The sequence below is a fragment of the Neovison vison genome, chromosome 1 (genome assembly GCF_020171115.1).
Source record: "Neovison vison isolate M4711 chromosome 1, ASM_NN_V1, whole genome shotgun sequence".
Lineage (NCBI taxonomy): Eukaryota > Metazoa > Chordata > Mammalia > Carnivora > Mustelidae > Neogale > Neogale vison.
Window position 1 is genome coordinate 289,711,047 of NC_058091.1, and position 14,508 is coordinate 289,725,554.

General features: G+C 42.9%; 1 protein-coding gene across 1 annotated transcript in view; it reads left to right on the forward strand.

Annotated features, from left to right (window-relative positions):
• AGXT2 (alanine--glyoxylate aminotransferase 2) overlaps positions 1 to 14,508 on the forward strand; it is a 35,482-nt gene that overhangs the window by 3,765 nt on the left and 17,209 nt on the right. The window contains exons 2-7 of the mRNA XM_044232866.1: positions 3,182 to 3,267; positions 4,799 to 4,983; positions 7,762 to 7,885; positions 9,121 to 9,215; positions 10,706 to 10,799; positions 11,473 to 11,566. Of these exons, the coding sequence (XP_044088801.1) occupies positions 3,182 to 3,267; positions 4,799 to 4,983; positions 7,762 to 7,885; positions 9,121 to 9,215; positions 10,706 to 10,799; positions 11,473 to 11,566 (678 nt within the window). The remainder of the gene's footprint in view (positions 1 to 3,181; positions 3,268 to 4,798; positions 4,984 to 7,761; positions 7,886 to 9,120; positions 9,216 to 10,705; positions 10,800 to 11,472; positions 11,567 to 14,508) is intronic.

Below are 14,508 nucleotides of genomic sequence, written 5' to 3' on the forward strand. Positions count from 1 at the left end.
TAGGTGAATAAGATCTTCCTTTCTTAATTCGTTGGCTATCCTATGAAAATGAGATATCTCAAGGGACAAGTTTCTTGGTTTTGGGGTTTTCTTTTTTAGATTTTTATTTATTTGACAGAGAGAAGCACAGCGAGAGAGGGAACACAAGTGGGGGGAGTGGGAGAGGGAGAAGCAGGCTTTCCGCTGAGCAGGGAACCAGATGTGGGGCTCGATTCCAGGACCCTGGGATCCTGTCCTGAGCCGAAAGCAGGCACTTAACCACTGAACCTCCCAGGGACCCGGAGTGACAAGTTTTTTTAAAGCTACCTAATATGCTACGTAGAAATAAGGCATAGTTAGCATTTTACTCAATCACCTTAATGTTCTGCAAACTATGTTCATTGTGTATTACAAGATAATTTATACCTTTTTTTTAATTTGAAAGGGTAGGAAGATCTTATTAAATACCCCCTGTATTGAAAATTGTTTATGAATTTTAGAAAACTCTTTACCATTACAGAAAGAATTTCTGCCCAGAATTTTCAAATGCTCACAAAAATTGATCTCCCTCCCTTATCTTGCCCCAACAGATTTTCACTGTTTGATACTATGATCATAGTATTTTGATACTTTGGGGAAAGAAAACCAAGTTAATGTGACTTTGTTGTGGAACTCTGTGAGAATTAAGTAGCTGGAAAATTAAACCCAACTCCCCATTTATAATTTGCATTTCTTATACAATGGCAGTGGTGTTCTCCAAAGAGAATTCCACCTTTAAATGTCTTGGGTTGTCCAGGTGAACTGGAGAGAAAATTGGTGAATTGGATGAAAATCATTAACTGTCATCAGTATTTAGCATCAGGCCTAAAAGGACAACATTAGATCAGTTATAATAACAAAGAAGCCAAAAAAAATGCCTATACAGAAATAGATCAATTCTGTTGCAATTCCATTTTATGACCCCACATCTCAGTTATCCCTTCCCCCACCTCTCTTGGGTCTGTCTTCCCCCACCACCCCCCAACACACACATAGCCCCCATGTGTGTATGTGCTCACCCACAATCTCCCAGAACCTGGAAGTTTATTAACCCTCAACTCTTGTGTCATCCTCAAAACAGAAGCTATTTTGAACAAAGAATGCAGGCAAATACCCAGATATTTAGACTTTGCATTTTTTTATAGCAAATAATGAAAGCCAAATAAAGAAAAGCCTTTGGTTTCTTTATGTCCATCAGCTATTATCATTACTATTAGTTTTGAGTTGGGGTTGTTTGGTGAGAGGGGAGCTACGAAAGGCAATAGACTTATGAGCTGTTATCTAGATCGACTTCACTATTGACTAATTCCTTTCCTCCTTGCTTCTTTCCTCCTTTCCAAATATTCCTTCCTCCCTTCCTTCTTTTCTCCTTTCCTTCCTTCTTTCCTACCTCCTTCCCACTTTCTCTCTTTCCTTCCTTCCTTCCCTCTCCCTTCCTACTTTCCTTCCTCCCTTCCTCCCTCCCTTCCTTCCTTCCAACAGGATTTTATGTATTTCATTTGGATCCCTCACTCCACTACCACATTCCTATCAGTCTGGTGAAAAAAGAACTGAATAAACCTGCCTTGACTGTTCGAAATTTGGGCTCTTCTTTATCAAATCCTTCTCCCCAACTCTGCCCCACCCCCAACTAACTTTCATAATCCCTATAGCTTTGGAGTCAAGAGAACTTAAGAGTCTTCTCAATGGGCAGCTCCAATTGTGCAGGTAGAAAAAAAAGGACTGAAAGAGTGAAGGGAATTTGAATTCTTAGAAATACTCAGAATATTTTTTTTCCATTTCAAAAGAGTAACTGATGCAGAGATACACAATGAAAAGCTTTTCAAAAGGTGAAATTCTCAGAAAACTTAAACTGTTTTTTTTCCTCATATTAATACATGGATTGCCTAAAGTCACTTGTTTTTAAGGTAAGAGCAAATCAATGACATTAGTGATTATTTAGAAGACAAAAGTGAATGAGATCTCTTGGAAGAAAACCATATGCAGAGCTGTTACTTTCCAGCTTCATTTAAAAACACAAATGTTCATTGTGTTGCTCAGGACTGTGACTTAATCACTACACAAAACACCAACATCTCATCTATGGATTCAAACCTTCGTGCTGAACAAGAGGGATGATTTTCTCAGCTCTCTCCACCTGTAGAATGATCTTGATACTGACCTTGAATCTTCAAAAGTAGCAGTATTCTTTTCTAAGAGTACTTACAAGGTCTCTAGACATCTCTTCCAAACTATGAGACTCTGTAACTCCGTTATCCCATCCCACTGCTAACGACAGGTCAAAACCCGTGCTGGAAAGGAGAGGTGAAGGTGGCCAATGAATGAGAAAAAGAGAAGTAGGCTCGGAGCAAGATATTTGGAGTTTCATTCTTGTTCTGCCGCTAACTAGCTTGGTGAACTTAAGTAAATTAATTTACCACTTGGGGCTGGTTTCTTCGTCTATAAAGTTAGCATTTTAACAACAACAACAAAAATCTGAGGCCCCTTCTAGCTCCAAATATTAAGTGAGTCCCCTGGCTCACCTTTTCTTCACTTTGCCATGGTCTGGTCTTATGTTGTCATGGTCTTTGTGTTGGGTTTTGGAGGACAGTTTTTGTCTTCTGGACCTATTTGTGTGTATTTGTTATTATACTACATTGCCTAACACCTATCTCTCCTCATTCTCTACAAGGATAGTCAAAAGCCACTCATGTCTTGCTTACTGAAGTCCAATCTGGTATCAGGAACTGGGATTGGCACCAGGATGTGGGCACTATGCCACTCAAGGCTTAGAAAGTGCCTCTATTATAAAGAAGATCTATTCCAGGAATGCACAGAAGTTTGGTGGACAGTAGAGAGAAATGTCATCCCTTGTGCAGGGTGTGGAGGAGCTCATGAGGGACCACAGTGGGAAAAAAGAGGACTTCCCCCAAATATCCTCCATGCTTTTGTGGACTAGATTTGAAAGAAACTCTCCTTTTCTTCCTCCCAATAACTTGTTATTGAGATGCCCCAGTTTTTTAAATCCAAACTAAATGTCGATTTGAATTATTCTTTTTAAACTAAGGAATAAATGAAGTTGCCTATAGATCTTGGTTCAGATTGTGTATACATGCAGGTGATTTTTCCAAACAGGCATGTTTGAGGTTTAATTGAGGACCCTAACTCACTTCACCTTTGATAGGTGCTTTCCGGACATCTGTGACCAAGCTTGGTCTTCATACAAAACACAGAATGCCTCCCTGTGACTTCACACCTGAAAAATACCAGGTAAGAGTCAGAATTTTAGAAAAACCCAAGGGAATGGTTCGTCTTGAAAGGGCTAAATTAATTGTTTTCTCAAGAAAGACAGACAGATGGCCCTGCCTGCTACTCAGCCCTCACATCTTAGATATTCTATCCCTTAAGTCACTGGGAGGGTCTGAACCCTCTTACTCCATTTAGTGATGTTGTGTGAATTGTGCATGTGTGGGACACAGCGGAGACAGACCAAGACTACAAGAAGGAGACTATTTCTATTTGTCACGGGGATGTAAGTATAGATAGAGACATACAAAAACATATATCACAAAAGTGATACTACACATTTGCTTTCTAAAATGTTGTTTTGAGGGGCGCCTGGGTGGCTCAGTCATTAAGCGTCTACCTTCAGCTCAGGTCATGATCCCAGGGTCCGGGGATCAAGCCCCACATGGGGCTGTGGGAAGCCCGCTTCTCCCTCTCCCACTCCCCCTGCTTGTGTGCCCTCTCTTGCTGTCTCTCTGACCAATAAATAAATTTAAAAATCTTTTAAAAAGTAAAAAATTTAAAAATAGGTAAAATGTTGTTTTGAGTCTCATACAGCAATGCATGATCTGACCTTCAGGAGTCCTTCCGTCCAAAATATAAAATTATAATTTTGCTCTCAGACTAAAAAATATTGGGCTTCTCTTTCTTTCTCTCTCCCTCCCTCCCTCTTTCCCTCTCTAACTTCCTCTTTCCCTCTCTCCCTCCCTTCCTCCCTTTCTTCCTTTCCATCTGCTTTATTCTACATAATACTCATAGGTTAGAATTTGTAGAATCAATAGTCAGAAGGTACCCATAAAAAAGAGAAGGATAGGAGAAAGTTTGGTAAAGACATGAACACCACCAGCACTTCACTTTCTTTTCATTCAAAAAGGAAAAGAAAAAAGAAAAACTGGGCCCCTGGGTGGCTCAGATGGTTAAGCATCTGCCTTCAGCTCAGGTCATGATCCCAGAGTCTTGGGATTAAGTCCTTCATCGGGCTCCCTGCTCAGCTGGGTACCTGCTTCTCTCTCTGCCTCTGCTTCCCTCTCTCTCTCTCTGTCTCTCATGAATAAATAAATAAAATCTTTAAAAAAACTGCAGGAAAAAGGAAGGAAGAGAAAAATTAAGAGAGAGAGAGAAAGGGAGGGAGGAAGGAAAAAATGGAGGAAGGGAGGGAGGGAGGGAGGAATATTACCACAGACATCTAAAATCCTTATATTTTTTTCTACAGCTAACATGAATTCAAAGACAAGGCTTTCCCCTGAAAGGTAGAAAATTTCAGCCCCCTTCTTCATATTTGATCTAGAAAGGGATCAAAGGGCCGCATTAATAATTTCCAGTACTGGAGAGGAAGGAAGGACCTTGGGCAAGGAGGATGTGGGGCAAATACCCCCAGGTGTGGGCACAGGATGGCAGCCTATGCTCGGTCAGCATAGTGGCGAGACGCTGCATTAGGCCCTGCTGTTGATCTTGTAAGAAATGTGAAGGTGAGGAAAAAAGAAATCTTAAACCCTTAAATCTTGCCTATCTACAGTCCCTCGCCTATGAACGTGTCCTGGAGATCCACAGTCAACACCTCGCTCCCATGTCGACGGCGTATTTCCCGAAGCCTTTGTTGCTTCACCAGGGTCACATGGAATGGCTGTTTGATTATGAGGGAAACAGATACCTGGACTTCTTTTCTGGGATTGTCACTGTCAGTGTCGGTCACTGCCACCCGTGAGTATCCTTAAAATTCCGGCATTTTCACTCCTGAAGAATATATGGAGATCCGGCTAGTGATCACGTTGGTGATTCAGAACTCTGGTTACAAATTGTCTCTCCTTAGGCATATCTGGTTTATGGCCACCATGTTCCCTCCCTATTTCCTGGGTAACAAAAAAATCTTAACACTGCCCTTTTTGTTTTCTCGACAATGCAAGATTTATTCATTCTCATGCCATGAGGTGTGTACCACGTGATTGGAGTGTGGCTGTGTATGTGTGTACTTGTCTTCACTAGTGACAGCTTTCCAGAGAGAGGCAAAGTACTGAGGGAAAGGCAAGCAGTTCTCGTAAACCCGTGGGGCGGCTGGGTGTCGGGTGTGGGATGATGAATCGAGAAATCACTTCTAGCCTTAGGATCTTCCTCACCTCTGACTGATGGATGGATGGATGAGGAAAGAAAGGATGCTAAGAGAGGAGTAATCAGAGCTGGAAATTTACATTAGAAATGTATGGATCCGTTAATCCTGGGATTCTCTGGACCCTCATCATCAACCCACCCACACAAATACCCTGGGCAGGTTCTTCTATGGTTCTTTTATTTTTTATTCCACTCTCCCATTTTCCTGTCTATTTGCTCTTGCCTTTAATCATCCATCCAACAAAGCTCACTTCAAGTAAGACCATAATACAGCAGCAAGATGAAATCAACTAAGTAAGTTTGGGTCCTTCTGTCAAAGTAGGAGTGAAGGTCTTCCCCTTCAGCAGCTGTCAGGTGGGAGGAGCAAGATTTACCTCCAGGGTCTAGGCTCACCTCTTCCTCCCACAGCCCTCTCCTTCCTGCTTCTGTCTCTGGGAGGCACTCAACCCATGTGAGGTCCAAATGAGCTTGTAAAATAAAATTCAGAGGCAGTCCAAAATATGTGATAAACACACATGAAAGAAGGTAAGAAAAACAAAAGAGAAAAATTTTGATTTCATTAATAATGTTAGATGTTGTCCCTGTTAGTCGACCACTCAATGATGTTCATGACCTTTGTGCTTCTCCTGATCTCGCTCTGACCCTGCAGCTTGCCCTCTGACACCCTGTCCCTTTCCCTAGCCTTCTGCTCTTCTCTCTATAACTCCTCATGCCTTATTATTTCCCCCATAGAATGGGGCCATTCCTGGTCACTGAGTGACCCTTTCCACAGCCTTCCCCAGCTCTGTCTCTTCACCTTGACCCCTCACCAAGCTACTATCATAACTCCAATAAACCTAGATTGGGCATTAGGATGTCCCACATTTCCCACAGCATCTAGGACATCCCCACCCTTCTCCATGATAGTCCACCATCAGCTGAAGTTCAGCCTTACTGAGGCCAAACCCCTCACACCCTCCACTATACTGCTTCTACTTGCATATTCATTTATTCAAGGCTCACACATGAGCCTCCCAATCTGCAAAGGTCCTCTGCCAGGAGCTGGCAGCCACTGGCTGCATCTCTTGACTCATCCTGGAGTTTCCCCAATGTTACAGGCAAGAATGGTGAGGTCATCTTTGACTCATCCCTGCCTTTCACTCCCCTTAGCCCACCTGATTCCAAAGTCTAGCTTTCCCTCTGCTGAAATGCCTCTCCCACTGGCCCCCCACTAATTCCCACTAATTCCCCCACTAATAGCCACAGGTACCCCACTAATTCCTGGCCTCCTAGGAGTTTTCCTCCTCCCACACCTGGAAGGCCACCTTGCCCTCCTGGCTGTCCTCACCATTACCAGCCTTCCCTGATCCGTCCTACCTTCATATGGCTCACATGTTTATTTCGCTGAACAACACTTTTATCAATTACCTCTTCTGTTTGAGTTTATTGATACTCTCCAAATTTCTAAAGTGAGTCGTGGAACCCCGATTTCAGGAGAGGTCAGTTGGTAAAGCATCCCATGAAAAAATAAGCTTTAAAAACACTTTAAACTACATCTCTCTCCTAGGAAGAAACATTGAGTATTTGGCTAACAAAGGCACTGGCAAGTCCTACAGTAAAGAAATCTGTCTTATCTGGTATTTCTCAAATTATTCTTTTTTTTATTATTATTATTCACTATTTATTTATTTATTTAGCCCCAAACTTGCATGTGTGTGTATGTGTGAACAACTATTACTAACAAAGAGAACTGGTATGTTAACTCTAGCATTGCTGTCCTTTAGATCAAGTTCAAACATCCTGGCCTGTCTCTTCAAGGTATTCCTAGTCAGGTCCTACATACCCTCAACATGAGCCCTCTGATCCTTGACAGAGTATAGTTTCAGAGTCACAAAATGTGCCTCAACATTGACCACTGTTAGGAATCAGATACTTGACTCTCCTTTGAAGAAAGAAATGTGGTCCTTATATACACATGTATGATGGATCTATAACTCTTTAGAAGAGTAAATGAAAAGACAGTCAGTCTTACACCTAGTCATCTCTAGTTTCCAAACTGTTCGAAGGATATTTAATAAGGAAACCTAATTAAAAGAGAGCCTGTGTCCTGAAGTAGGAATTTCTCCTCTACAATCCCTGCGAGATTGTCATCTGGTCTCCTTTGGAACACCTCCCTTGGTGAAGAACCCACAACCTTTCAAGACCACCCATCCCATTGCCAGACAGCTCTACTGGTTAACCAGCTCTGCTGGTTAGAGTTCTTCCCACGTGTGGATGAAACCAGCCTCTTGAAACTATTTGAGAAGTAGCCCCATGTTCAATGGCCAGTGTGTGCGTGTTGGGGGAAACATGGCCACCAGCAGCATGGGGAACTCTGCTCTCCTGTTGCTCCAGGAAGGTGAACGCAGTGGCACAAAAGCAGCTGGGCCGCCTGTGGCACACAAGTTCCCTCTTCTTTCACTCTCCAATCCACGAGTTCGCAGAGAAGCTTTCGGCACTTCTTCCTGAGCCTCTAAAGGTACGATGCTCTTCAAAGGAACAGGAGTCTCATGATCCCAGGGAAGCCGGAATATGAACAGCGAATCTGGCCCATGCTTTGAGCATCTGAAATAGTGAGCTAATAGCCATATCTGAAAGGGATCAAGAACACAGGGACTTAAGAATCGCTGGTGAAGCCAGCCAATGTTCACACATCACCTCCCAGCCTCTGCCTGTCCTTGGCCACGGGTCTGCAAAAGACGCTTTACAGAAGCCCAGCCCTCCTCCCTGGACACTCCCTTCTGTGTTCCTGGGGGAGGAGGGAGTTCCTTCTCTTGGCTCCAGGGCCCCTCTACAAAGTCATTTGTATGGCTCATTTTACAGAGTGGAACCATTTTTTACTAAAATTAAATCCCATTCAGTCCATTCAACCTAGGAGGCACTGAGATAGTTTTGCTAAATGAGATGTTTTTCTGCATCCAAAATGACTGAATAGGTCTCTTTTTAACTGAACTAACGTTGAAGTGTTGGCCAAGATTTGCATTTCCAGATTCACTGAACTAATATATGTCGTACCTAGAACAGCACCCAGCACCCAGGGTTGGCTTTTAGGATTATTTTCCGTATTCTCTAGATTCTCTATTTACTATAGAGCTGAAGAAAGCTGGACCAGCTGCAACCTAAGTGCAGCTCAGTCATGTTCATGGAGAAGCAGAAGTAGGGGTACAGGCCCTGAGCCCGGAGGATCCAGGTGCCCTCACTTCTCCCTTTTCTTCTAACCAAGAGGAGCTGCACTTTTTCCCCATTTGCTTGTTTTTTTCAATATTCACACACACTGAATGGACAGGCTATGACTATCCCGTGAGGCTGCAGAGTCAAGGGGCCTGCCTTGTCCCAGCCTTCAGAACTCAGGTGGTTGAAGTTCAAGGCTAAACAATCCAGTCCTCAGACGCAATCACCCACTAACCATTCCATACCCTGCCTCGGGTCTTCCTATCTTGGCATTTTGCAGAACATTGATGAGAGCCAGTGAAACCTTGGAATGTTTCACAATCGGGATGATCCCTTGGCTATTTTTGTATCTCTAGCACTTAGCAGCTTGTTCAGTGAAAAGCTGTAGAGTTAACATAGTAATCCGGGGATGGGACTGCTTGTCTACAGGGAACTCGCCTTAATAATTAAAGGCTGGGACACACAGTCTTTAGCAATTTCAGATTGATTGGGTAATAAGAAAATAAATGAACGTATGAAGTCACGTGTCTTGTTTCCCTCCAGGTCATTTTCTTGGTGAATAGTGGTTCAGAGGCCAATGATCTAGCCATGCTGATGGCCAGAGCACACTCAAACAGCACAGACATTATTTCCTTCAGGTAATCACACCCTGAAATATTCAACCTCAATAACATTGACTTACTCCAGTACCAAATGGGCATCTTTAAAACATAGCCTGGAGGGGAAGGGGGCTTTCCCAGGAGTATTGTTCTAATTTTACGTGTTAGGGAAGAATCAGTCCAGTGAATTTTATGACTGGATAAACCCATCTAAAGTGGCCTGATCCAAGTTAGGAGTCCCTAAATTAGGGGTCCCTGACTGCGGTAACAAACAGCTTGGAGTACTAGTTATGTCACAGATCTTCCTATAAATTTAAAGAGATAGTCATATGTCAGTTTTTTGTGTTGTTTCTTTTTTTTACTTTGAAGGTATGGTATTGGCCAGGACAAATGCCGAGTAGTGAATGACTGGTCAACACCCACAGACGCTCCTTGCTTTAACTTTCTTCTCTTTAAGTGCAGAGGATGCATATTTAACCTGTATATTTCTCCTTCTTTGGGTGACTTTCGAAAACTGATATTTTAATAACTTCATTATAAACCCTTGGCAACTCTACTAGCGTTAAAATAATAGAAAATTAAGCATTTTGTATGCAGTTGTGTCCTCTGGGTTATTTTATATAGCACATTGAAACAGGCTCTTATAATAAGGTTTATGTGAAAGAGAAGCTTATACTCAAAGTAGGTGGAATGAAGAAGTAGTCCTGGTCTGTCACCTGTCTGGCCATAATTTCTGTCTCCATTCAAAAGAAGATGGAATACCACAGCATGTCCAATACTGCATAATCCCTATAAAATGCACATGTGGTAACTAAGGAAACATTTGTTAACAAAGAAACACAGCAAGAAAAAAAAAGTGATTGATGTTTTACCCAAATAAACATCCCAGAATATACGTGTCCAGATAAGTGTTGATCTATTCAAAACAGGCATGTGTTACTGGGGTTCAACACACGTTCATCTCTCCTCCTTCAAGATAGATGACCATCCTCTTGAATGGTCTTAATAGTTGTAAATCCTCGTGGCAGAGTGACTTTGATTTGGGGAACCATCAAAACCCCTTTGAAGCCAAGACTGGTGATGAGAATGATATGGACAAAATATGATAGTCTTGGGTTCAAAAAGAAACAAAACCTGTGATCTTTATACGCCAAATAAAGTGGCTTCTGAGGAATTTGTGCAGCAGCCACATCTCAGGAACTAATACTTGGCTTCTCAAGGTGACTACCTTGAAGATTAATGCTCATTGGCTACCTAATCTCTGGCATGTTGCTGAAAGATGGGTCTCATTACTGTAGAGGAATCCAGTAGGGCATTCGTTAAGGTCAGAGTTCCTGCCCAGATGTTCTCCAAAGCTTCCTTTCACCATTTCAAATCTCTGACTCCAGGAAAAAAAACAAATAAGTAAATTCTCCTGGCAGAGCTTTAGAAGATTTCTTAGAAATCACTGGAGTTGCACATCAATGGTGTTCTACTGAATTGAAGAAAAATGAACTTAACCCCATCTTCTCACTGTTTCTTCTCTGTAGAGGAGGCTACCATGGGTGCAGTCCTTACACACTTGGCCTGACCAACGTAGGGCCCTACAAGATGGAGCTCCCCAGTGGGACAGGCTGCCAATCAGTGAGTTCTGGGATTTTTATCTTCTTTCTCAAAAGTCTGCTGGGTAGGTGCTATGATTGATCAGATTGTCCAGGTATTAGGATTCGAAATGAATATAAAGCCTATCGTTAATCAGGGGCTGAATTTGACTTAGTGGGACCAAAGCCCACTTGGAGGAAATGTTTATTGGAAAGGCCTTCAGAGTCTGAGTAATAATTAGTGATAGAGATTTTTAAAGTTTGTTTTGTTTTAAACAAAATCAAATAAACTACCAATAAATGCATTGAAACTAGTTCTCAGAGCCTTGAGTGCCTAAGATTCCTATAGAACCATCAACCCTGTACTCACCTTCTGTCCTCACTTGCTATATATACCCACCTCAGCAGAAGACTCAGATACCTAATTATTCCTATTCTTTCAGATGCCCTTACTCTCCAAACTCTTGAGCGAGTTCTTTCCAGGCTGACATTGAAATCAGTTTCCTTTGTAAAGTGCCCACATAACTGATTTCCAAGAAAAATAATTATCTTTTCAAACCAAAATATTAGAGTTTCATCTGAGGTGGGAGAAGAACAAGGGAGGCATCTCAATATCAAACTAAGAAGCCCTCTTACCCTGATCGGCATCACATTCTCCTTCAAATTGGCTACCTTGTCTTTCCAGTTTGCCAAATTCCTTCTTTTGTCACTTGCAGACAATGTGCCCAGATGTTTTCCGTGGCCCTTGGGGAGGAAGCCACTGTCGAGATTCTCCGGTGCAAACAATTAGGAAATGCAGCTGTGCACCAGGTTCAAGGGATCAGGGTGGGAGGTGGGTGGTGGAAGGTCAGGAGGGGCAAGGAAACTAGAGAAAGGCTGTACCATTCCTAAGTGAACAGAGTGGGGGGGAAAAAATGGAAATGGGAGGAGTCAAAGAAAACAAAACTAGAAACCCACCACACCCCACCCCCACCCCCATAGAATCAGCATTTCCCATGCCTCCCACAGCGGTGCTGTCTGGCTGTGAGGAAAAGCATCTCACACTATCATAGCTGGGCTAAACAGACAATCACTTGGTGCTTAATTAAAGAGGTTCTTTTAGCTCTATTAGCAACAGCTCTTCTATCAATTTTAAAAGAAAATAAGGCTGGTAGAATTGTTTACCAATTCCCAGTGGGGAAGGGTGGGGGAGAATACTTTTTGCAATCTCTTGAAATGCCAGACAAGAAGCGCACCCCCCCAGGGATTCAGAGTGCCAGCCAAAATGACAGCATCTGTCAAAGCTTAAGGCCATTCCCAAAAGCAGCTGATGTCTCTTGCAAGTTTTAAAGGCGTTCTCAAAAGGAAAGCTGTCACTTAGCCATGGCGGTTTTAGTGACATTCTTTACCTATTCTTATCCTGAGAGGAAGCTTGGAAGCAGACTCTCTTCTTTGCTAATCAACAGGTCTCCCCTGGTGCCTGTCAGCACAGTTCAAGACTTTTCAATAGCTGCTTCTAAGTAGTGCTGAAAGAAAGAGCTAAGTGCTTCTGCGGAAAGTATTTGACGAGATAGTCTGGCTCACAGGGTTGAGAAAAAGAATGCAAATGGAAGTCTTAAAAAAAAATGAGCTTTGAAAGGAAGAAAAATCCCTGTCTCCTTAAAGTTCAGATGGGATAATGGCAAAAGGGAGGTTGGAGGATGAAAGAATGAGCATTGAAACAGGGTGCCGTGGTCCCAGAACGGAAAACTGTAAGAAGACTTAAAGCTGTGTGTGTGTGTGTGTGTGTGCGTGCGTGCGTGTACCCTCCATTTTAAAAATGAAAAAAACAAGGCCCACAGTGGGGAGGCTGGGAAGCTAGGACTTCATCCTAAGCCTTCTGACTCCAAACCAGTGCTCCCAGCCTATGGCCATCTTTGTTCACACTAACATTCCAGCAGGATGAACCCAGGCTTGACAATAATTCCCATTCTGCTGGCCAGACTTAGGAGAGCCGTGAAGTCAGCAGACCAGGAGTCCACTCCCCGCCCTGGCTGGTTCAGCTATGAGCAAAGGCTCCACCTATTGCATCTTTTTTCTCATTTGGAAGATGGAGATAGCTGCACCTGTATCCGTCCCTCATTACTAGGCTTCATGAGATCAAGGGAAGAGAGCTTTCTGTACAGGGAAGCAGATAATTGCAATGTCAAGTGTACCCATAGAGCCAGACCTGTGGATCCAACCTAAATGACATCAAGAACTACAGTTGGTTTCATGTACCTCGTGGACTTCAACCCAACTGGAAAATCATGAGCATGGAACCTAGCAGGCAGAAGTGCTCAAAAGATAGCTCTTGCCTTCCCTCCCCACACTGGTCCCTCTCCCTTTCCATCCCTCTCCACCCCTTCCTTCTTTGAGTCTTTCTGGGCTCCAAGCCAACTTGAAAATGCTAGAACCCCATGGTCATCTCTCTAGTGGCATTTGGAGGCTAAATGATAGTGACAGAATCCATTTCTGCTTGTCTGGACTGTTGTCCTTGGCATATCTGAAGTCAGCTGTTTTCTTAACTCATATCTTCAAGAGACACCACTGATATATATTTAAATGGACTAGGAATACAAAAAGCCTCCTCCAGGGCTTTGGGGAACTGAGAAGTGTTTGGTCCTTGTTGTAAAATGACAGATTCATAGGTTTGCAGAAACAAGCCAACATATAAAATAGTTTGAGTATAGAAGATTCCAGTTCTCAATTCCTCTTAGGGTTTGTTCACTGGGCGCATGCAGGTGCCAATCTTGGTAGATGTTCTTTCATCTCAGGATTATGTCCTCACGGTCCACATGGGCATAAGTAGGGTCCATGTTGTGAGCCTGATCTAGTCGCTGCGTGGGAGACTTCATTACCTTCCTCTATCCTTTTGTCAGGATTTTGTCTTTCCAAGTATTCATTCCAGACCCTGAACTTCAGATGTCACCCATGATGACATTCACCTCCTAAAGTCCACAGCCCCCAGAAACCCCAGACCTTGTACCTATCATGTCATTCTTCCCCACCTTTTGCAAAATGAGTTTCCTTTTCCTTAAGCATTGTTCTTTCTTGGACTTTCACTCCATTTAACGGTTTCTACTCTAGCAGCTAAAGTAAAAACGCTTCCGTCTCTACTCTGTTGCTCGCGTGGTCTCCAGGAGAACATCCACTCTTTACACCCTTGGTGTTGTCATGGTGATGCCACTGTACCCCATCCTTCTCCAGAAGCAGCCTGACCTGGAGTTACAGCAATGAGCTCAAGAAGGAAATGTGAAATGTGAAATGAAATAAGAAGCTGATTACAGCAGGTGACCCCTCTCATCACTGAACCTGTGGGCAGTAGGGGACAAATCATGAACGGTCTACCAGCAGTTTAAGCAAAACCTTTTCTCGGTTTGGTTTTGTCCAAATGTAAGCCATTAGGGTTGATTTTGCTTCACCTTCTGATCTCTCTCTTTATAGCTCAGCTTGCTAAATGTCCAAATATGTTCCATCCTTTAGAGTCATCTTTGATTGTTTTCTCTTCCTGTCTTACTAAGAATTTAAACATCCATTTTCTAGAGGCATAGGTTTATTTGTCTAGCATATCCTATTCATCAAACAACTCCAGCAATGACAAAAAATGTGCTTTCTGGGCTTGATTCCCTTTCCATTACTTCCTTCTTTGCACTTCCAGCCCCCAACTCCAACTAACCAAAGATGTCAGGTACCCTGGTCGAGCCAACTCTCCCAAATACCACATGTACCTTAAAATACGTTTGGGACCAGGG